This window comes from Hemiscyllium ocellatum, chromosome 14, assembly GCF_020745735.1.
Source record: "Hemiscyllium ocellatum isolate sHemOce1 chromosome 14, sHemOce1.pat.X.cur, whole genome shotgun sequence".
NCBI lineage: Eukaryota > Metazoa > Chordata > Chondrichthyes > Orectolobiformes > Hemiscylliidae > Hemiscyllium > Hemiscyllium ocellatum.
Window position 1 is genome coordinate 48,306,700 of NC_083414.1, and position 24,578 is coordinate 48,331,277.

Below are 24,578 nucleotides of genomic sequence, written 5' to 3' on the forward strand. Positions count from 1 at the left end.
CGATATACACAGTTTAAAGTGCTTCTGCAAATGCAAACCAATATCAAATGCCTGATAACAATTCCCCACAGAAAGCCAAGCTTTGCACACTGGACATCATCACTCAACTTAGTATCAAAATATCATTAAAGACTAATTTTACATTTGAATGTAGTTACTGGATTAATTTCTGCATAGGATACAAAAAAATGGATATAAAGCAGATGCATGCGATGTAACAAAGAAAACCAATTAATCACAGAATCTAATCTCATATACGTGGAACCTTCCTCTTACACTGGCAGTTTTAAAGATTACATTAAGATACATTTTTCCATAGTCAGCTAGGGGAATTTGCTCAATAATCCCCATAAATACTGTACATCCAGAGGGACTGCACACCCACCCATCCTGCCTTACCCTTCCTGTTACAGCATTCTGCCCTCAACACCATCCATACTTAGCATGGACAGCAATCTCCCATTACTTCATACTGTTATATATGCGCTCATTATACTGCCGTCTGGTACTATAATGCTCCTATTAATTTTCCTTTTGATATTTTAAGAGTGATCTATAAATCATGTAGCCTTTCATATGAGCCACCATTAATGTCTGGCAATGATGCTGTCTGCAGCATATTATTTTAAGCTTATAATGTAAGCAAGTGAATGAGTGGTTTTATTCTGCAGAATTTATTACAACTTTTAGGTTTACAGTGGCTACAGGCAAATTTATTCAACACCTTTGTTTTAGTGCTTGTTTTGTTATCAACATCATTTGATACAATTTGCTATGCAAAATGATGCAAAGGATCATACTCTAACCAAGTTCTATTAAAAATGAGAAAAAAGGGCTTTGCTGTAGGCTGTGTTGAATCCAATCATCCCACTTTTGAACTTGTGTACTCAACCTTGTTTGAATGGTTATTTTTCAACTAGATCACAGGACCTGTATCTATGGAATACATAGACACACTGCCACATAAAGTGCTCATTACAGAGTGGCACGTGCTAACACGACAGTTGTTCATCTTCTGTCAAGTTCAACACATTTTGTTTATGCAACCACTGCTCAAAGCATGACACCTTTTAAAGTATTCTACAGTACAGCTTAAAATAATCTGAGGTTTTTTCCAACTTGATTTGATCCTAAGATCACCTACAAGCAACATCAAGAAGGAGATTAATAAAGAAAAAAATGTTTCCTTGCATTTACTGACAGATTCATTCATTCTTCTGCCGCAGCTGTAATGACACAAGATTATGATGTCTCGTAAAAGCATTAGTGATAGGTAATGAATGAATGATAGCACCAATAGCCAGGGCTAGTGATCTGACCTATTTTTTTTAACAAAGGTAGACAATGTTGCAATGAAAATAGCATAAATGTTAGCAATTTGATTGTCAACAGGACAAAGTTATATTTATATCACTTAAATAACAAAATTGAAAAATCCATCAAGTGTCCTTTGGTGGTTCTTGCTTCAGTAAAAGTCCAGCACAAATTTCATATCTAATAGAAGGGAATTTGATTAGAAGCCAGCTAAGACACTGAATGCCTTTTTTTTCCTGCATTATAGTTAGTACAGTTGCAGTAGAGAAATGACAAAAAAAATCACTTAACATTCATATTGATGCCCTTTGTAGAAAATTAAACTTGCCTGACAGCATTTGCAAATATCAACTTCAGCACTAACATATGGTGAATTTATTTCTACCAACAGGTGTGTTTTTTTTCAAAGAATTTCACGTCGGGTGGTGCAGTGCAATCGAACACCAAACAAGCCTTGCTAAGGGTGCGGTAGGATATGGTTTTATACTTGGAAGTTCCCCACATGCTGGCTTCCTGATCTCAGCTACATTGTCAGGGGAGTTGGTGAATGGAGGTCAAGGCCTTCCTGACAAACGGCAAGGAACAATTATCAGCCAAGTAGCATTAATACACTTTCTAGTGGACATTTATGTGACACATCAGTGGTGATCAGGCCAATGTTTCCTAACCGTTCCCCTGAACTCAGAAACAGGACCGAGAAATTGAGAAACGAAAGAGGTGGTGTTGCAAATATATTCAGAATGTTTTTAGATTTTAAATGATGCACTCAGAAAAGTGCTTGCACAGCAACTTACTTTACAAATCTTTTTTTTTAATTGATTGTTGTCAAAAATAATCTGATTTAACTTCTGTCAAAGGTTCCTCGGGAAACTTACACAGAACACATTAATGAATGTGAATACTCATGCATAAAAAAATAAACCAGTGCTCTGCCAATTTGAAACTTAAATATTCACACTTGCAGCAGAAAGAATTGAGTCACTCAGTCTTTAAGAGGTTTCATAAGACAATAATTCGTAGGACAAAGTACAAAATCCTGCACTTTGTTTTTCCAAGACATAACAACTGTTCTCAATTATTTGGGGCAGGCCTAATTTTAAGGAGACTACCTTTCGGACTTGATGAGCCTGCTGCCAGAAAAATAAACTTGCTTTTGTGAGCTGAAAACAATGATTGGACATGCAGAGTTTCACAGATAGGTACAGTCAGTCACGAGTTTAGATGAGAGTGGTGCTAGAAAAGCACAGCGGGTCAAGCAGCATCCAAGGAGCAGGAAAATCGACGTTTCGGACAAAAGCTCTTCATCAATGTCAATTTTCCTGCTCCTCGGATGCTGCCTGACCTGCTGTGCTTTTCCAGCACCACTCTAATCTAAACTCTTGTTTCCAGCAAAGGCAGTCCTCCCTTTCGCACCGTCAGTCACGAGTGCAATCTACAGAGATAATAAAATAATTGCCTCCTGTTTGAAAAGTGTTGCAAACTGAAAACCATGTAACATAATATAGAAAATTAGACTAAAGAAAGCCTGCCAAAAATAACATTAAAAATTGATTTTGGCATTCCAGGTGAGAGAAAATCTAGGAAATGGCAAGTTTTATGATCGTCACGGCTGGGCCTTATAACACAAGATGTGAGGATCGGAGTAATGGCATGCACTTAGATCTGAAATAATTGTGAAAATGTCAAAAGAGTCTGATCACTAGAGATCAGTATTTCTATAGTAATTAAAAGTATATATTTATTTTTAAATCAGTACTGCAAATAAATGGCAAACACTAAATTCACTGTTTGGGAAAAAATAATCTTGATAAGTACTTAAGCCCCTGTCATTTAAGTTTATGAGAGTGCATCTTCTATATTATTTAAAATCAGATTTATTACTACTGGTTGACAGAGTTTAATGGGTGACCTTTAGCAATAAATGCTGTTTGAGTTCTTCAATGGCCTAGTACAGCACTGACCCAGACTATCAGATGCTCCTGGCTCATTAAGAGAATTTAAACCACAGCAGCCTTTGTAGTGTTAAAACTGACCTCAGTACCTCTGGAATACAGAAGGAAAAAATAAGCTAACATTCCCCATCCTAACTACTATGTTGCAAACTCTGCTGAAAAGCGCAAGTGGGTGTGGATGTCAGGTGAAAACATGACTGGCTTAACTGTGATGCCATTCGCATCCAGTCGACATATGGAAATGGTTACTTAGGTGAAGTAGCTGAGGCCATTTTCTCAAGCGTGTCAACAGGCAATGGAAGGAAAGTGTAAATAAACATCTGGCTTTAGCAGAGCTGAGTAGACATATACCCCTAGTAAGGAGCTGAGTCAAAGCAGAAAAAGTTGGTAATACTCAGAACTCTGGCAGCATCTGAGTCGTTGCTGAGTCGTTTAGTATACACTGCATTGCCTAGATGCCTCAATTGCTAGGGACTAATATTCAATTAAGAACCTTTGAACAAATATCAACAAACTTCCAAGGGGTGGTGACAAAGATTTGAACACTTAATATTTTGAAATTTTATAGCTCTGCCAGAAAGGGTGAGGGGTAGCATATGGTCATTGGGAGAAAATGGTTCCACATAATTCTTCAGTTCTTCGCAGCAAAGTCCAGACATTCCACAATCATGACCATCCCAGAGAAAATTATTGAAAAACACAATTAAGGCAAAGAGGAAAGCAGAAAGCAATGCTTCAGTACTCACATTGTTTGCAATGGAGAACGTCCTGGACTGCTGTCACTTTCATTGCTATTTGAATGCTCCACTGCACCATTTAGCTCCTCATGAATAGCACCCACCATGGTGGCTACAGTGGGATTTCCCATGGAAGCAGTAGTGTATAGAGGTATGTTATTCTCAGTCATTGAAGCCTATTGAAACACACAATGAAAATAAGCTTAAAAACAGATTCGACTGAACCTTAGATGTTCTCTGACATTCTTGGCTTTTGTTTTCAAAACAATTAAGTTTCCTTACTTCGATTTGCGAAATGTATTCATACAATATTGAAGAATTTCATTATCACCCCAATTATAATAAACCTTACAAGTGTGTAGTACCTTCAGACAGTTAATTATTTATTTTTAGGCTGTCCAGTTTTTCGTTTTGACACCACCTTCCAAAATCACAAGCTCTAACAACGGGATGAAGAATAACAGCAGACATCAGCAGTTCCAAGCCAGTCACGGTGCTGACTTAGAATTATATTGTTGTTCCTTCACTGTAATAGAGGAAGTCCTGGAACTCATTCTTTAACAGCACTGTAGATGTATCTATACCAAATGAACTACAATAGTTGAAGACAAAGGCTCACGACTACTTTCTCAAGGGCAATTAGGGATGGCCAACAAAAGTTGCTCTTGTCGGTGCTGTAGGCAAGAACAAATATAAAAAAATGTAGACAATAAGTTCACCCCTAAATTATAATTATGTTGAGAGGCAATGAATGGACATTTAGGAACTACTTTACAATGTAAACAATAGCCACCTACACAGACTGCAATATTAGGACAAACTAAATGCAGTGGGTGAGAAATTTGCATAGATTTGCGGATGCTTTTTTGGTGTTGCATGTCCCCTTACTGTTTCAACATGGTGTTTGCACATCATGTTATGTATACTTGATGGATGAACTGTGGTGAATTTATGTCATGACATAAATCTGTGTGCTAAGGTGATTTCATACAAGTAGTGCCATTTTGGAGGTTTTTGGCATAACTTTCCCTTACCTGGACTGGCCTCTATGGGTCTGACCAGGACACACTCCCTGGAATGCAGGCAGGGATCCCCTGTGCAGAGTCACTCTATCTGGACACCTGACTTTGGCCAAAGTCTGGGACTGATATGGAAGACTGATAGTGCTGAGCCTTCCCCTGTCTGACAATTCCTCCATAGATTTTGCTCCATTGACTAGTCCTCTAGAACTTTCAGACTTATCCTACTACTTGCTGTGGATACAGTCTGACACAATCACTTTTGGATGGCACAGCAGCTGAATGGTTAGCACTGCTGCTGCACATCACCAGGCATCCAGGTTCGATTCCAGCCTCAAGTGACTGTCTGTGTGGAATTTGCACATTCTCCCCGTGCCTGCGTGGATTTCTTCCTGGTGTTCCGGTTTCCTCCCACAGTCCAAAGATGGGCAGGTTAGTTGGATTGGCCATGCTAAATTATCCGTTGTATACAGGGAATGTGCAGGCTAGCTGGATTAGCAATGGAAATGCAGGGTTATAGGGTAGAGCAGTGGGCTTGGATGGCATTTGAAAATGTGTTGCTGGTTAAAGCACAGCAGGTTAGGCAGCATCCAAGGAATAGGAAATTTGACGTTTCGGTCATAAGCCCTTCATCAGGAATGAGGAGAGTCTGCTTGGCACACTCTCCTCATTCCTGATGAAGGGCTTATGCCCGAAACGTCAAATTTCCTATTCCTTGGATGCTGCCTAACCTGCTGTGCTTTAACCAGCAACACATTTTCAACTGTGATCTCCAGCATCTGCAGACCTCATTTTTTACGGCTTGGATGGCATGCCCATTGTAATAGTGATGTGGACCCGAGTGGGCCGAATGGCCTGCTTCCACACTGTAGGGATTTTTATGACTTGATTTAATTTATTGTCACATGTATTTGTTACAAATACAGTGAAAAGTGTTGTTTAGTGTGTCGCCACTCTAGCGCCATCTTAAAAAAAACAGAAAATAAACCAAAACACAGAATATAAATCCAGAAAAATAAAACAATAACGTTAATTTTATAGTCTTATCTCAATAAAGTGAGGTGGGCTATGGTACAGCTCCCACTTCTAGATCAGCCATGGTCTGCATCCAGGCTCCTCTACCCCAATGCCTCAAGTCTCTCCTTCTAAACCAACTACAGGTGCTAAAGCAATGTGGTGCACTGGCATACAAAATATACAAGCCTTTAACTGAACATCATTGCACAGTACAGCACAGGTGCCCAGTGTAGTCAGACACTTCTGGCTGTCAGTGTGTCCTGCTAGCTACGTCTGGCCTTGCAGAGCACATGACAAGTGTAATGAAGAATGCCAAGATGGTGGTGATGGATCTCTGAACATCGGCTGCTAATGCCCATGGTGATGGTGACATGTGACTACTGTTCGTAGATTGTGCCCTGATCTGCCATGGACAAAATGGAGAAGGTGGCCAGCTGAACCCATGAAGAACACATTCTGGTTTCCATTTCGAGTTTTCTCAACAGTTATTAGTTTGGCAAGCGGGATCCAGAACAATGTGGATCAAAACTTAGCTTAGTGGCAGGAAGCAGAGGGAGATGGTCAAATGGTGTTTTTGTGACCCAGCCTGGGTCTGGTGGCACACCATGGGGTTTGGTGCTGTGCTCCTTACTGTTTATGAGGTGTGTTATGATCTAGATATAATGTAGGAGGTTTGAAAACTGAACATTTCAGTGTGGTAAATAGGGAAGAGGAAGGCCTTGGACTACAGGATGATATAGGTGGGCTGCTCAGATGAGCTAAACAGTGGCAAATGGAACTTAATCCTGAAAAATGTGAGGTGATGCATTTTGGGAGGACGAACAAGGCAAGAGAGTACATGTTGAATGGTAGGATCTTAGGAAGTACAGAGGATCAGAGGGACACCTTTGTGTTTAAGTCCATAGATCCTTGAAGGCAGCACGACAGGTAGGTAGGGTGATTAACGTAGCATATGGAAATTTGCCTTTATTACTCAAGACATGCAGAGCTGGATATACATCATTAGAAAGGCCACAGATGGAAATCTGTGTAAGGTTCTAGCTGCCACACTACAGAAGAAATGTGATTGCACTAGGGAAGGTGCAAAAGAGATTCATTAGCTTGCTGCTGCCTGGAGTGATTCAACATGTGCACAAGAAAAGGAGGACAATTCCAATCCAGCCATCATTCTACTCTCAATCATCAGCAAAGTTATGGAAAATGGTCATTGACAGGGCTACCAACAGCACTTGCAATGGAATATCTGCCACAGCCTTGGACTGAATATGCACAAAAGAGCTGAACTCCAGAGGTGGGGGGAGAGCGACTTCTCTTGTCACCAAGATAGCATTTGGCAAGAATGGCATTAAGGAGCACTAGCTGATGAAATACACTCCATGTACCTGGATGAGTCCAGCTCCATTCAAGACATTTGACACCATCGAGGACAAAGCAGTTCACTTGACTGGCATCCCATGCATCACCTTCATGTTCATTACCACCACAGGTGGTGCATACTCTACAAGATGCACTGCAGTAACTCACCAAGGTTCCTCCAACAGCACTTTCCAAAACCTGTGATCTCTTCCATGCACTGCATCTCAAAAGCATCAATCTCATACTTATCTTGAGCTCACCAATGGCAGAAGTGCTCAATGATGCTGGCACTAAATTTAAAGACCAATGGTGCACCAGTTAACATCTGCAAGCCAGGAATAGCTCTTCAAGTTCCCCAAAGATGGCCAATGGAGACAAATTGGTGTGACCTGGATGTCCAGGTGTATGGGTTGGTGCAGATCAGAGCCATCCTCTTTCATGAAATTGAAGCTCTGTATTTTGAGGTACTCAACAGCATATATGGCAGAAGTGAACACCCACAAGCAGCACCAAGGAAAGTACTTTGAGCTTTCTAATTCATAGCACTTGGAGAAGTCTGCGTTCCTCTCAAACGCCCTGTGGGAAATCTCAACCGGACCAACCATTGCATCATTTATATGCATATTATACAAAAGTCATGACAGAGAATAATGCCTGTGATTATAGGCATTTTCTAGCTGAGGAAAGCAGAGAAAGACAAAGACAAGGTATCATCTTAGGGTTTTAATTTTGAAGCTGCTAAAACTACAGGTGTTTGAAATTGTGAGTGGAGATCTTGTAAAATGTTGAGAAAAATATGCAAATTCCAAGTAACCATCAGCTATGGAGCTCAGGCACTTGAGTTGTAGATGTGTGAAACCCTCAGTGCTAGCTCAGTACTAGTCAATTCTGTTATTGCACTTTATTACTTTGTGCTAAAGGCTCTGTATTGTATATTAACTTTGCTTTTGAACTGACTAGAATATTGTGAAAAAAAACACTTCTGTTAAAGCTTTTCACCTTGATACCATTCACATATACCAAAATCATAGAATCCCCACAGTATGGGAACAGGCCATTTCGCCAAAGTCCACACCAACCCTCCAAGGAGTAACCCACCCAGATCCATTTCCCTACCCTGTTACTCTACAATTTACCCCTGATTAATGCACCTAACCTACGCATCCCTGAACACTATCGGCAATTTAGCATGGCCAATTCACTTGGCTTGCACAGCTTTGGCATGTGGGAGGAAAATGGAGCACCCGGAGGAAACCCACGCAGACACAGGGAAAATGTGCAAACTCCACAGGGTCAATCACCTGAGGCTGGAATCAAATGCAGGTCGCTGGCACTGTGAGCCAGCAGTGCTAACCACTGAGCCACCATGTTGCCCATCGTAAAGGTGAACAACATTTTTTACTAAAATTTAAAGTGTGTAGACTGGTTGGAAAGTAGCCTCTATCTGGTAGAAACATTGCTAAAGAGAAGGAACCAGAGAGATGATGACAGGTAGTTAACTGTGAACTTTGTTTTAATGTAAACCAGGCAGTTTAACTCAGATTGGTCTGAGAAATGAAGTAGAAAATGGCTGTCACCCATTTTGTTCATTTGAATTGGGCACATATTCTGCATGCAATGAAGTCTTGTATATTAAAAAACATGCATCTTTCAGTACACTCAAGCACAGGACACTGAGATTTCAAGTGACAACTTAAAATTGGTAGCTAGTGTAATTCTTAGCACAATCTGGATTATTTACCAGTCACAGAATCAGAATCAGAATCAAATGTTGGGAGACTGTGATCAGAGTCTTTCAAACACCGGGAGGTTAGATTTGGTCAGTATATTGAATGTTACTTTCGAGCAGTGAAGGAACATGCTGTTTAATATGATCTGCCAATCTTTCAGATGCATGGTCCGAATACCTAGCGCCACACTGGCACTAAAATTGATGTACAAGATTGCTTATTGGTGTGACAGGCAAAGTGTGCATTTGACTTGATGGTTGCATGATATCAGTGTTGAACGTCACTCTTGTTGCTATTGCCCAGTAGCAGCGTGAAACAGGTAGCTTCAGTTGTAACTCAGATTTTTGAGATACCTTGAATTTTCATTACATATTGTGACAAATTAACTGAAGAAAGTAGCCATTACCTTGTAATATGGCTCTGATGTGTCCTAATTCAGCATCAAGCTTGGGGCATTGAGTAAATAGCCGTATTTATGAGACTGCTGATAAAGGTGGGACTGTGGGAATCCAAATGCAAGTGTTGCTCAGTGAAGGCAGGTTTACAGCAGACAGTGTTAGAGAACCCGCCAGCAGGTTTTGCAATAAGCATGTCAAGGAAAGGGAACTCAATTGACTGCTCCATTTCAAACGGTGAATTTAATCACAGGATGCAGTCATTAAGTAAGAAAATTCTTGCATGCAGATGTAGATTCAACATGCTTTCAAGCTGTCTACGAAAATACTGCCTCTTTACGTTGGCATCTTTGCGAATTATGATGAAAAGATTTGACAAATATTTCTTTTTTCAGATGTGCTCAATTTATAGAGTACCAAATGGCTAACTGACTTTTAAATTAACTATAGAGAAAGCCAGCATGATCGATTGCAATAAATATATTTTTATTCAGCATTTGAAAGCATGTGTTACGCATATTCAATGTATTTTCTGTTCAGATTATCCCACTGCCTAAATTTTGACGTCATGATTGACATTTCCAGCAGCAAAGGGGTGAGGCAGTGAGGCAGAAGTTACACAAGGACATAACAACTGCCCAATGCTAGCCTGCCATTCTCACTGAAGGAGCCTCAGTTCAGCCAGCTACAAGAAGGTGCACCATTAAGCAATGTAAATGCTGATTGAACGATGTTGTTCAGAAGCTGGTGCCACTTTGATACAAAACAGTCCAGGGATGTAGTTATTGCCTGTACAGGGCCAATCAGCCATTAATAGCGTTATTTGAAACAATATGCATCAATGGGGTTTTTTTTGGAGATCATTTTGATTACACTGGCTAGGAGATCACTTGAAGGCCAAGCAGTCAACCCTGACCTCTGAGGAATCAAAGTTGAGAATGACAGGGATGTGGGGAACAGAAATCTTTGTACTTCTGTTTGAACGTTCTGCAAGCTCAGTGAGATGCTGGCCACTGCAGACGATGGGAATCATCTTTGTCACTCCATTCCAGCATCGAAAAGAGGAGAAAATGGATTGCTATGATAACAATGATAGGCTTCATCAAGTTGTAGTCCGTTCCTAAAAAGGTGAGGTCAGCTAGGAGACCTACTTACCAGATCATAGATTTAATACATCAAGAGTCATTTATGCCATTTACTTCTTTTCTAAAGAAGTGTTTAAGATAGCTGGCATTTGTTCCAGCTGCATCTTAAAGAACATCCACTGTCACAATCATCACCGCATTCTTATTATCTGCGGTATTAGCCAGTCCGCAGTTTATGCCGACAAAAAAACCCATCCAACTCATAACATTCCCAAAGGATCATGCTGAACCAATAGGAAAGTACTCATAGTCATAGAGTCAGAGATGTACAGCATGGAAACAAAGCCTTCGGTCCAACCCGTCCATGCCGACCAGATATCCCAACCCAATTTAGTCCCACCTGCCAGCACCTGGCCCAAATCCCTCCAAACCCTTCCTATTCATATACCCATCCAAATACCTTTTAAACGTTGCAATTGTACCAGCCTCCACCACTTCCTCTGGCAGCTCATTCCATTCACGTACTACCCTGTGTGTGAAAAAGTTGCCCGAGGTCGCTTTTATATCTTTCCCCTCTCACCCTAACCCTATGCCCTCCAGTTCTGGACTCCCCGCTCAGCCTCCGACACTCCAGGGAAAACAGCCCCAGCCTGTTCAGCCTCTCCCTATAGCTCAAATCCTCCAATCCTGGCAACATTCTTGTAAATCTTTTCTGAACACTTTCAAGTTTCACAACATCTATCCGACAGGAAGACCAGAATTGCATGCAATATTCCAACAGTGGCCTAACCAATGTCCTGTACAGCCGCAACATGACCTCCCAACTCCTGTACTCAATACTCTGACCAATAAAGGAAAGCATACCAAACGCCTTCTTCACTATCCTATCTACCTGCGAGTCCATTTTCAAGGAGCTATGAACCTGCACTCCAAGGTCTCTTTGTTCAGCAACACTCCCTACGAGCTTACCATTAAGTGTATAAGTCCTGCTAAGATTTGCTTTCCCAAAATGCAGCACCTCGCATTTATCTGAATTAAACTCCATCTGCCACTTCTCAGCCCATTGGCCCATCTGGTCAAGATCCTGTTGTAATTGGAGGTAACCCTCTTTGCTGTCCACTACACCTTCAATTTTGATGTCATCTGCAAACTTACTAACTGTACCTCTTATGCTCGCATTCAAATCATTATTGTAAATGACAAAAAGTAGAGTAATAAACAAGGGCTGCAGATGCTGGAAACCAGAGTCTAGATTAGAGTGATGCTGGAAAAGCACAACAGGTCAAGCAGCATCCGAGGAGCAGGAAAATCGACGTTTCGGGCCAAAGCCCTTCATCAGGAAGTAGAGGACCCAGAACCGATCCCTGTGGCACTCCACTGGTCACAGACCTCCAGTCTGAAAAACAACCCTTCACCACCACCCTCTGTCTTCTACCTTTGAGTCAGTTCTGTATCCAAATTGCTAGTTTTCCCTGTATTCCGTGAGATCTAATTTTGCTAACCGTCTCTCATGGGGAACCTTGTTGAACTCCTTATTGAAGTCGATATAGATCACGTCTACCGATCTACCCTCATCAATCCTCTTTGTTACTTCTTCAAAAAACCCAAATCAAGAGTCATGATTTCCCACGCACAAAGCCATGTTGACTATCCCTAATCTTGTCCCTCAGGATTCCCTCCAACAACTTGCCCACTACCAATGTCAGGCTTGCTGGTCTGTAGTTCCTTGGCTTGTCCTGACCACCCTTCTTAAACAGTGGCACCATGTTAGCCAACCTCCAGTCTTCCGGCACCTCACCTGTGACTATCAATGATACAAATATCTCAGCAAGAGACCCAGCAATCACTTCTCTAGCTTCCCACAGAGTTCTAGGGTGCATCAGATCAGGTCCTGGGAATTTATCCACCTTTATGCATTCCAAGATATCCAGCACTTCCTCCTCTGTAATATGGACATTTTGCAAGGTGTCACCATTTATTTCTCTACAGTCTATATCTACCACATCCTTTTCCACAGTAAATACTGATGCAAAATACTCATTTCAGTATCTCCCCCATTTTCTGTGGCTCCACACAAAGGCCACCTTGCTGATCTTTGAGGGGCCCTATTCTTTCCCTAATTACCCTTTTGTCCGTAATGTATCTGTAAAAACCCTTTAGATTTTCCTTGATTCTATTTGCCAAAGCTATCTCATGTCCCCTTTTTGCCCTCCTGATTTCCCTCACTGCAGAGTTGCTTGTTTACCATATGTATGGATCAATAGTAATTGTATGCATGCAATGTCAAGACCAGCAAGCCAACAACTATCAAGAATCATAACAGTTTTCATTCCATTCATGTTCAGCGACTCATGCAATTCTGTGTCCACTTTCCTTGCAGTTATTGCCGTCACACTGTGTCTGGTCTAATTTTCCCTGCTCTCTGCCTTCCTTCCAAGTGCAGGTTTTGAGACAAAACTCATATTGAACACTTTGGGACATACAATACTGTTATTTGCATCCAGAATATGTGCCCAATTCAACTGAACAAAATAGGTGACAACCATTCTCTGGTTCATTTCTCAGACTGACTAAAACTGCCTAATTTACACTGAAACAAACTTAGCAGTTAACTATCTGTCAACATCTCACTGGTTCATTCTCTATTGCAATGCTTCTTTCACATTTGGTGCAAAGTACCTCTCGGTGATCCTCACATCTGCACTTCGGCCAACTGCAATACTAAAATAACAGCTGCTGTTGCGATGGGTTTGGGAGCATCCTATAATGCAACATGGAGAGAAGGCAGGCACTCACTGCATTATTCCCAACCTTGCTATCTGAAAATTGCTTGCATGTTAAAAATTCATTCTCTTTATATCATGAATTACAGCACAAGGCTAGCATTGATCAATATATTACTTAACTCAATCCAGATCATGTGGGGATTCTCTGGTGTTGACCATGAAACTGCAACAATCAGACTCCAAGATTCAGAGTCTGTTCACTGAGCAATGGCTGACACTTAGATGTACATTTGAGAGCATTGTACTGCTGGCAAGAAATTAAATTTAAACTCTTTGTGCCCTCGTATGTAGGCATGAAATATGCTGTACAGTGAAGAGTTGAGAATTCTCCTGATGTTCCAGTTAACACTACTCACTCAGTCAACACTACTTTAACAAATCAGATCATCTGGTAATTTCACATCACTCTTTGCAGGATTCTGTTCTAAGCGTTTTCTCAAATTGTCCTATTATGATTTACAGTGATGACATGTAGACAATCTGAAGCCATGAAAGGTGTTGTAGAGAAGTCTCTCCTTTTTTTTGTTAAGGAATAACTACTTGACCAACGGGCAAACTGTATGGGATATAGAAAGCTCACCAACTTTTGAAATACCTAAATCTGATACAGTTACATGAGTTCACATGAATCTGTCCTGTCATAACATCATAGCTTTTGGAAATGATGCCTGCACCCATATGAGGAACACATGTATAGTAACTCACGGTCGGGTGGCTATTCCAGTGTTTTTTTGCAATTGTACGATTGAAGAACATCATCTTAGGGGATGATCTGTCTGAACATCTTACCAGGGGATTGATCTGACTAAGCATAGAACACTGGGAAAATTGTATGCTGTTTGTATTCATTTTCAAAGCCACCTGTAATGGTTTTCCAGTGTCTGGTGCTTACTTAGCTATGCCATTTATAACTGTTGCAAAATGTTTATGCATGTTTTGGTATTTATTGCCAGATTGAGGTGTTATGGGTGGTACAGTGTTGATATTTTCTGCTCATTAAACTAATAGCCTTTGGAATGTAGCATTGGAGGAACATTGTAGTGCCAGTGGTGGTGTCATTTGAGTCCTGTATTGATCAGAACCGTGTATTTAAGAGGTTTCTTGGTACAATTTGTTCACTTTAATGTCCGAGACATTTCTCACCAAACAATCTCACCAAAACAGATCATTCATTTTTGTTCTGTTCGTGTAGGAGGACAGGTTTACAGGTTAGGGAGGGGCCAGTTTAGAATCCTTACCATGAAATAAAACTGCTTGCAGTATTCTTATCAATTATTTCCCTATGACATGGTTTGATACACCCTGATATTGTGAAACTGCTTTCTTAAAAAAGGTGTTAGCTCACTTTCTGACAGTAGAATGTCAATCAAATGTCCAACTCTATGCCCTATTTTAAATCCGTCTTTAAGGACAAAATGCATTTATTCCTTTCTACATTAATCTTTGGCATCGTATGCATGAAGTAAATTGCACTTGTCTGTCTTTTTTCTGCAACAGCATATTTACATATTGTTTTATAATTTTCTTTTATCTTCCATGTATTGCACTGCATTTCTACTTGATAGTAATACTTTTGCTCTGTCAGAACGTACAACTTCAAGATTTTCCACTTGGTGCACTGTGGTGACTTGCTTAGACATGTCTGCATGCATTCCAGTGCTTCGTTGGGGACCCCTTAATAACATCCTGCCTGTTTATTTTTATTAAGTACACCAGCACTACATAATTTTACTTTCTGTCTCATTGATGAATAAGCCCTACGCACCAGGGCAACAACGATAACAGGAGGGTTGGAAGATGGGGAAGGGACTATACTGGAGTTGCAATGTGAAATAATATGCTCCAGCCCCTGTGGTGCCTATCTCTCTGCGAAGGTGTCAAATATCCTGTCTGTGTGTTTTTTTTAAATTAACCTCATCAAACATGGTACGATACACATTTGGAGCAGATGGGCCTTCAATCCAAGCCCCCTGGTTTAGAGGCAGAGACACTTTCACCACTCCACAAGAGTCCCCAATAGACTGCTGACTGATATTTTTGAATCAACCTATTCAGAGATGTTATTATGCACCTCTAGCGCAGGTAGGACTTGAACCCAGGCCTCCTGCTTCAGAATTAAGGACACTACCACTTTACCACACCAGTCCTCAACATTCTGTCTTTCTTAAAAATATGTTATCAGTGTTCTTACATTTTTTTTTGCAATCATGCAATCACCCATGATACTTTTCACCATTATCCCTCCACCATTAATTTTTTCCAATTAAACATTTTGCTTGAGCAAAATGCTCAGATCTTAAATTACACTAACTCTTTCTCCATTTAAAAAAGCCTGTACATTAAAATTTGAAATGTTACATGTATATAAGTTCTCAGAATGACTAAACCAACATCATCTTGTGAAAATAAAAACAAATAAGCTGGACTAGATACTTATTTTTACTATAATCACAACCAAAACACATGAACACAGTTACTGGAACAATATACATGTTTTAAAAAAGTTACTTAACACAAGTTGAACAAGAATGATTGTTTGACAAGAAATAATGAAAATAACATTCTTTTTCTTCTTTTATCTGATAATCTTTCAATTATTTATCTGGTTTCTTTTTCTTATCTCTCAATGCTGACTATGTTACACCTAAACATTGAGTGGAGGTGATAGTCAATGACTGGAACTGGGATGTTGTTTGTCTTAATCAAAGATCTTGATTCAGTTTCTTGTTGACTTTCATTTTGGGCTGTGTGAGGAATTTCGATCATAGGTTTCTAATGCTTTGGCTTTGTCAGATATCTTCTTTCAAGCAAATGATCTGCACAACATTAATGGAGCTTCTTGCCAATCTGCACATAGGTCTCTTTACAACTCCAAGTACATAACGTCTTCATTACCTTGGTGGTTTATCATAACCAGCATTGAACTCTTACATTTCACACCTCAAGTATCATGATTCATCTTCCCTCGTCTTGCTTTTGGTCTACCTTGCTATCGATGTCAAGCTTACGCAAACTAAACCTGTCCTAGCAGCATGTTTAATTTGTAAAATGTGAAACCTGTTGCACACTGTGGGATTATTCTGCAAAAACAGATAATTGTCTAGTCTGCACTGAAGAGGAACATGAACATTCCTATTTATCTCATCACCTATCAAACACATCAGCAAAGAACTTTTCACAGCTGTAAGCTTCTTTCTGCAGCATCATTTGTTGCTTCTCGAAACCACAGTACTTTTGGTACCGGTGATATTGAGCAGATAGAGATTCACCTACTTGTTAAAGCTACTGATCAAAATAAGGCATTTGTTCCCTTTCACTTCAAAGAAACTGACTGCATTCCCATAGTTTTTGTGTTTTTGACCATGGAATGAAAGGAACTTTGCTTGGATGATTTCTCAGTCTGAGATACTTGAGAACTCTTCAATGACTCTACCTAGCTTTGAGCATCAAAAATAGCTTCTTGCTATGGCTTACATATTCACTATGTGCTCTTGACAATATTCTTCTGAGATCTCCCTCTAAATGTTGGCAGAATACTGACTCTGAAACCCTGCAGGATTCAGTTTATTTCTACATGTAAGTACTGCAATTTCTCATCACATTCTCCTCCATTAATTGAGGAGCAAAAATGAATGATCCTCAAAAAATACTTGGGTTTGCATGATCTGCTGACATTGTATTCAACATAAACAATAACTTCACCAAACACTGAAATACTGATATTTCCAGATTCGGTGGGCTCAATGGTCTACTCCTGTTCCATTGCTCCTATGGCTAAAGAATGTTGTTAAACACCGACTTTCATTTTTAATCTGGGCACGTCTTTTACTGTTTTCTTTCTTGCTCAATGTCTGAATATAACCCTTTTAATATTCTTACTCAACTTCATCGATATTAATATTTTGAAAACAGTTTCACATTTCAGAAGAGGAAATACTGGATGTCTTAGAAAACCTAACAGTAGATAAATCTCCAGGACCTGATCAAGGGTATCCCAGGATGTTGTAAGGAGTTAAGGAGGAAATTGTGGGGTCCCTAGCAGAAATATTTGCATCACCTATAAACTATAGGTGAAGTGTTGGAGGACAGCAAACATTATGCCATTATTTAAGAAAGGACGCAAGGATAAACCTGGGAACTATTGATCTATGAGTCTCACATCACAGTTGGATAAGCTGTTAGAAGTGATTCTGAAAGATAGGGCTTACATACATTTGAAGAGGCAAAGAATGATTCGGGATAGTCAGCATGGATTTATGTGAGGGAAGTAGTATCTCACAAACTTGGTGGAATATTTTGAGGAAGTAACTAAGAAGATTGATGAGAGTAGAGCAGTAGACATTTTTTATTTGGACTTTAGTAAAGCCTTTGATAATGTTCCACACAGTAGACTAATTAGTACAGTTAGATTACAAAATATTCAGGGTGACCTTGCCAATTGGTTTTAAGATAGGAGACAGAAGGTGGTTTTTCAGACTGGAGGCCTATAAAGAGCAGTGTTCTGTAGGGACCAGTACGAGATCCACTTTTGTTTGCAAATTATATAAATGATTTGGATGAGAATATAGGTTAGTAAATTTGAGGATAACAGTAAAACTGGAGGCATAATGGACAGTGAAGAAGATTATCTTTGATTACAAAAAGATCTTGACCAATTGGGTTATTTGACTGAAGAGTGGCAGACAGAGGTCAACGTGAATAAATGCATGGTATTGCATTTTGGTAAAACAAACAAGGGGAGGACTTATACAATTAATTGTAAGGCATTGGGTAGTGTTGTAGAACTGAGAGACCCAGGGGCTGAGGTACATAATTATTTAGAAATGTGTGTCGCACGTAAACAGGGTGGTTAAGAGGGCATTTAGTATGCTTGCCTTCATTGCACAGACCTTTGAGTATAGGAGTTGGGACGTCATGTTGAGGTTGTATAGAACGTTGGCGAGGCTTCTTCTGGAGTACTGTGTGCAGTTCTGGTCGTCCTGTTATAAGAAGGATATTATTAAACTGGAGAGGGTTCAGAAAATCTTTACCAGGATGTTGCCAGGAATGGAGTGTTTGAGTTATAACTACAGGCTGGATCGGTCATAGAATCCCTACAGTGTGGAAACAGGCCCTTTGGCACAACAGGTCCACATTGAACCCTCCGTACAGCAACCTACCCAGACCCATTCCCTTCCCCTATTGTCCTACGTTTCCTCTGATTAATGCACCTCACCTACACATCCCTGAATACTATGGGCAATTTACCACGTCCAATTCACCTGACCTGCACATCTTTGGATTGTGGGAGGAAACTGGAGCACCTAAAGGAAACCCACGCAGACATGGGGAGGTGTGCAAGCTCCACACAGACAGTCGCCAGAGGCTGGAATCGAACCCAGGTCCCTGGTGCTGTGAGGCAGCAGTGCTAAACTTCTAAGCCACCATGCTGCCCCAAAATAGGTTGGAACTTTTTTCACTGGAGCATAGGTGGTTGAGGGGTGACCTTATAGAGGATTCTAAAATCATGAGGGGCATAGAAAAGATGAGTATCAAAAGGTGGGGGAGTCCAAAACTAGAGGGCACATTTTTAAGGTGAGAGGAGAAAGATTAAAAAAGGACACTCAGGGTAGATTTTTTTTAACAACGAGTTAGTGTGTGGAATGAACTGCCAGAGGAAGTGGTGGTTGCAGGTACAGTTACAACATTTAAAAGACATTTGAATAAGTAAATGACCAGGAAAGGTTTGGAAGTATGTGGGCCAAACGCATGCACGTAGAATTAGCTTAGTTTGGGGACATGGTTGGTGTGGTCAGGTTGTACTGAAGGGTCTGTTTCATGCTATATGACTCTTTGACTCTATAACATGTCCTTCCACATTTATCAAATGTACATTTGAGAATGTTTTAACTCCACAGATAACTTTAGATTTATCATTACCGTAACCTGGTGCATAACTGCAAACTAGGCATTACTGGTTCTTCTACACCGCATGATGTTTTCATGTCTCTGGCCTTCCCATACACATAGTAGCCTGACCGGAAATGTGGAGAAAGTGAGGACTGCAGATGCTGGAGACCAGAGTTGAAAAGTGTGGTGCTGGAAAAGCACAGCATGCCAGGCTGAAAATGTGGACATATTAATTGTTGATGGGTTACAATAGGAAGGCTAGCAATTACATTTTGGGCTTGGGAAATCTGAACTTGGCTGTCATGGCTTTGATCCCCCTCAAATCTGGTGGAGCTCACAACGATTTGTAACTCTTGCTCTCTCTTCCATTTTCATAGTTATGGCCTCAAAGACCTTTCATGTCAATTTACTGCCTTTACTAAAAAGCTTGACATGGATTTAATTGCTCTCTAGGCATCAATGATTGATTTCTACATTTAATAATATGCAGTGACGAGAGTTCCTTTACTCGAGAATGTACCATTGAACTTAGCAACTGCCTCTTTTTACAAAATGCAGTCTCAATGAACTCTCAAATCTTTGACATGCTCCAATGGGAGTTCAGAATTTCATTTGCTTCACTACTTTGCATCAATGGCATTTTGACACCATTAGTTAATAACATACAGCAAAGGAATATGGCCCCATCATAGTGTAGAAAACATTTACTTTAACCTCATCTCCAATTTTACTTACCTTCAATTAAATATGTAACCATGGTTTGTAATTACACCAGTTTCCCTTCAAGTTGGGTTCTCTGATTGCTCTTGCACAAGTCTGTCATATTTTCCCCAATTTCAAACCATGCTAATCCACTAGATGCCTGAATAAGATGTGCATAGGAAGTAACCTTCAGATTGCTCAAACTTACTCAAGAATCAACGGTGACGGTGGCATCTTCCCAGGCACTGACTGACATGGGCATTATTGAGAAAGCTGGGGAAATTGTGGAAGACAGCCAGCAGGAATGATTTTGATGTTGATAGCAAAAATTCCAATTTTCCAATCAACTGTTGAACACTGAGACAAGATTTTCTCTAGTGAGCAGAGACAGACCTATTTGCATTTATGAACTTCCCATAATTACCTGACCTTGCCTTAATATGCCTCTTCCATCTGCTGGATTGAAAGTAGATGGCGACAATTCCCAACAAGCAAGTCAGAATGGTTACTCAGCCTTGCCTCTTGCTCTTTCACCTCCATCAAGGACACCAGGCACCAACATCTCAGGATAGTGTCCATGGGCAGCGACCACATGGACCCATTGACCATTTAGGTGTGCCAGCCTCACCACACCATCACAGCAGATATCCAATCTGCATGCATTATAGTTCTGTACTTCACTTCTGTGCTGCACTTTGGAGCACACTGGCACCTCTAATTGTAATGCTACTGGCAGGACTCATTACATGCAAGGACAGGCACCCAACTTATGGATTTGACCAGTGCTGTTTGCTTGCTTTTTTAAAGCTCACTCACTTTGTACCTACCTCAATGCTCACCAGATCTCTGTTTTGCCTTGTCTTTTTGCACTTTGTCCCCTCAGTCAGAGGTCAAAGGATGACAGTACTTCTGTCTTGCCTTGCTTTACAGAGCAGACACAAAGCCAAACAGCTGATCATGGTTATCAGCAGTGATTCATCCGGGCAGATGTATATAATTGCTGTATGGTATCGTACTAATGTTCATGCCAAACCTGCACCATGCGCTCGCAGAGAACAAGGCAAGCACAATGCCTGGACATCAAACAAATGTGCATGTCTTAAAGTCTAAAGGGAATAGTTCTCAGTCAAGAGGGATTGTCATTGATTGGGGGTTCTTGTACAGTAATCCAAAACACATTGTTCAATTTCACTCCAAGGGCTTAGGCACAGTCACTCATCTGCTTGGATAGTTAGGTTTGAGGAAGGTGATGTATCACTACAGTTTGAGGTTACATGAATTGGCCATGCTAAAGTTCCCATGATGTTCAGGGACGTATATGTTACGCACATTAGTCAGGGAAAATGTAGAGTTATAGGGTAGGGGAATGGGTCTGGATGGGATACTCTTCGGAGGGTCAGTGTGGACTTGTTGGGCCAAATGACCTGCTTCTACATTGTAGGTAGTCTATGAATAAATGGAGGATGACAACAGTGCACTGGGCAGCACGAGCTCCTGTGGGAGGGACAGCTATCAACAAATCACAAGCACTATGACTTTCACAGCATTATGGTGGCTATAAGTAAATCAGAGGCTCAGGTCTCAGGGTGTCATGGCAAGAGCTGAAGACATAATTCAAAGTGTTGTAGGTGGAAATGTGTGGAGGAAAACTAGTGAGTTTGCTAGGGAGTACCAGCAAGAAAGGAACTTTGAGATCCTTTGATGGTCAGAGGTTGATCCTGAGACTCTCTCAATTATGTGCTCATGTGACTGGTAATGGCACACTGGAAATGGAAAATGATAGCCACCATATTCATACTGGATGGTATCAAAGTTCATTGACCAGGTACTTACTCAGCACAAGGTTGAAGTCATCATTAATCATAGTACCATCATGTGAAATGCACACTGCCCAATTGAGTGGGGTACAAATGGTGGTCACAAGCAATTGTGAGCATGTCTCTGGTTAATGAAGACTGAAGATTGTCATCTCTGAAGCACACGTAACCGCACATGACCTTAAAAGAGATATTTGTGGAGCATAATTCACAATGATAAGGTGAGATCTCATAGGCTGCGCATGGTCACATAACAGATTCCTTCTCACCTTGATCTGTAGCTATTCACCAACATGCCTTCACATGCCATAATGTCTTTCTTGGATGATTTGGGCTGGAAGGAAGTCTCAGCACTCATCCATCAACTACAGTCTCTTTGTAACATGACACCTGCATTTATTCAGAATAAAAAGTCCACGGAGGGCCATTCCTTGTTGAAGTGCTCCATGTTCCACTGTATAGTGGTTGATGCTAAACTATCATTTGAGAATAATGAGTGCTGATTGCTGTTTTAATTAAACAATTGTTCTGTTTCTTCCAATCTTACACAGCTTCATTGGAATCATGACCACTGCATCCAGCCTCAGTAGAGGTTATTGCTGCTGTTGCTGACATTCTACAAAGTCACAGAGAGATGGAAGACAAACAGATAAGCCAGCAAACCAAAGGCCAACAGTAAACTCCAGCAGATACTAGATAGCCTCCACATGAAGACTTCGCATCTGAAGATCCTCTCAGGATGCAGACAAAGTTTAGAAAGGCCACAGTCTATCAACCTTGACGCTACTTCCTGCAGATGAATGAGATGCAATGTTGTCACAGACAGACAACATCCTAGTACACTATCACAGAACTGTGCCAAGTGCTGGAGCGGGACCTGCAAAATAAAGGGTTGGGGATGGGGGCATTAGTGTATTGGCCATCAAGGTGACAGCTGCGCTAAATCTTTACATAATCAGCTCCCTCTGAGAGTTGAAAATGTGTTGCTGGTTAAAGCACAGCAGGTCAGGCAGCATCCAAGGAACAGGAAATTCGACGTTTCGGGCATAAGCCCTTCATCAGGATGAAGGGCTTATGCCCGAAACGTCGAATTTCCTGTTCCTTGGATGCTGCCTGACCTGCTGTGCTTTAACCAGCAACACATTTTCAATTGTGATCTCCAGCATCTGCAGACCTCGTTTTTTACCCCCAGCTCCCTCTGAGAACCCATTATGACCTGAGTGGGATCTTGAAATCCTTAACCCACAAATGTGACCAGGCTGATAGTGATGTGAATTGTGCCAGAATACACTACTTCATCTCATTTCCCTATTGATGGATTCAGTGCTTTGCCAACATAGGGAATTCCCCCAGATGCAAAGCCTGATAAACTCTGTGTTACATTGAGAGGAATCTACAAATAACACAGCTGAGTTCATCCAGTGAAAAGGATTCCATTCTGTCCATGTCCAATGCACCTGTGATCATCAGCACCATATCTTAGAAATGTGCATCACGTATCTGGGAGCTGCTATGATGCTGAAAATTTGAAAACTCTTATGAACCTGCTTCACTTCAAGGACAGGACACCAACTGGGAGACAGGAGTTGTACTCAGTGACCAAGGCTTGATGAGACTTCATCACAACTCCCTGACCGAGACCACAGGTAGATGAAAAGCAACCTATCCTTTGACTAGATGGAGCAGGCAATTAGCCTCCCAAGCTGAGATTCTGATTAGCCTAGTATGGTCTGCCCTGCACAACAGGGGCAGGACATGAGTTGACGTGATGGATGCTGAAGAGTGGGGGAGCAGCAGCAGTCTTCCAAGGAGGGGAATGAGGACATTGGGCAGGAGGGGCATCACTGGAAAAGCGCAGCAGGTCAGGCAGCATCCAAGGAGCAGGAGAGTCGACGTTTCGGGCATGAGCCCTTCTTCAGGATTCCTGAACTCTGATCTCCAGCATCTGCAGTCCTCACTTTCTCCCAGGAGGGGCATCACCTTCAGTATGATACAGCAGTTCAGTATCAAGTGCAATAAACCTGACAGGATTTAACTGCCATCCAGCTCCAGTATCTGAGAACTGGATGCATTGATCACTGATCAACTTACAACAAATTTATAGTCAAAAGGCAGTCAATTGCTGTTACCAGAGACAAACATAGTTTCTGTGTGTTTGGTTTTTTTGTTCGATTTTGCAGTTGCTGAACAGGAAGTGAGCATTATGAACCACTGGAAGACTTTTCTGCATGTTATGATCAGGGCAGCACGGTGGCACAGTGGTTAGCACTGCTGCCTCATAGCGCCAGGGACCTGGGTTCAATTCCCGCCTCAGGCGACTGACTGTGTGGAGTTTGCACGTTCTCCCTGTCTGCGTGGGTCCCCTCCGGGTGCTCCGGTTTCCTCCCACAGTCCAAAGATGTGCGGGTCAGGTGAATTGGCCATGCTAAATTGCCCATAGTGTTATGTAGGGGTATGGGTGGGTTGCGCTTCGGCGGGTCGGTGTGGACTTGTTGGGCCGAAGGGCCTGCTTCTACACTAAGTAATCTAATCTAATCTCATACTAACCATGGAGAAGATGCTCATTGGACACTGGGGAATGAATAGATCTGAGTTAAATAGGGTTGAAAGGTAGGATGAGGCCAACGTAAACTGTGTGGCTTGGTTCTTAACTTACAACAGATGTACAAATGTGCGCATGTAAGTGCAACTGAGTGTCAGCATGCCATCTCTGTGCCCGAGAAGCATTGGTTTGTAGTTTCTCTCAGTCTATGAGCACTGTGAAGTGGAACTCTGGACT

At 41.2% G+C, this 24,578-nt stretch overlaps 1 protein-coding gene across 14 annotated transcripts in view; it reads right to left on the reverse strand.

Moving 5' to 3' along the window:
• The window catches only part of foxp1b (forkhead box P1b), a 489,011-nt gene that overhangs the window by 5,434 nt on the left and 458,999 nt on the right, over positions 1 to 24,578 (reverse strand). For 13 of the 14 annotated variants that reach the window (XM_060835708.1, XM_060835701.1, XM_060835700.1 and 10 more), the window contains 2 exons: positions 18,281 to 18,370; positions 4,013 to 4,179 (listed from right to left, as the gene is read on the reverse strand). In XM_060835708.1, coding sequence (XP_060691691.1) covers positions 4,013 to 4,179; positions 18,281 to 18,370 — 257 coding nt within the window. The remainder of the gene's footprint in view (positions 1 to 4,012; positions 4,180 to 18,280; positions 18,371 to 24,578) is intronic. The other variant, XM_060835707.1, reaches the window with a different exon arrangement.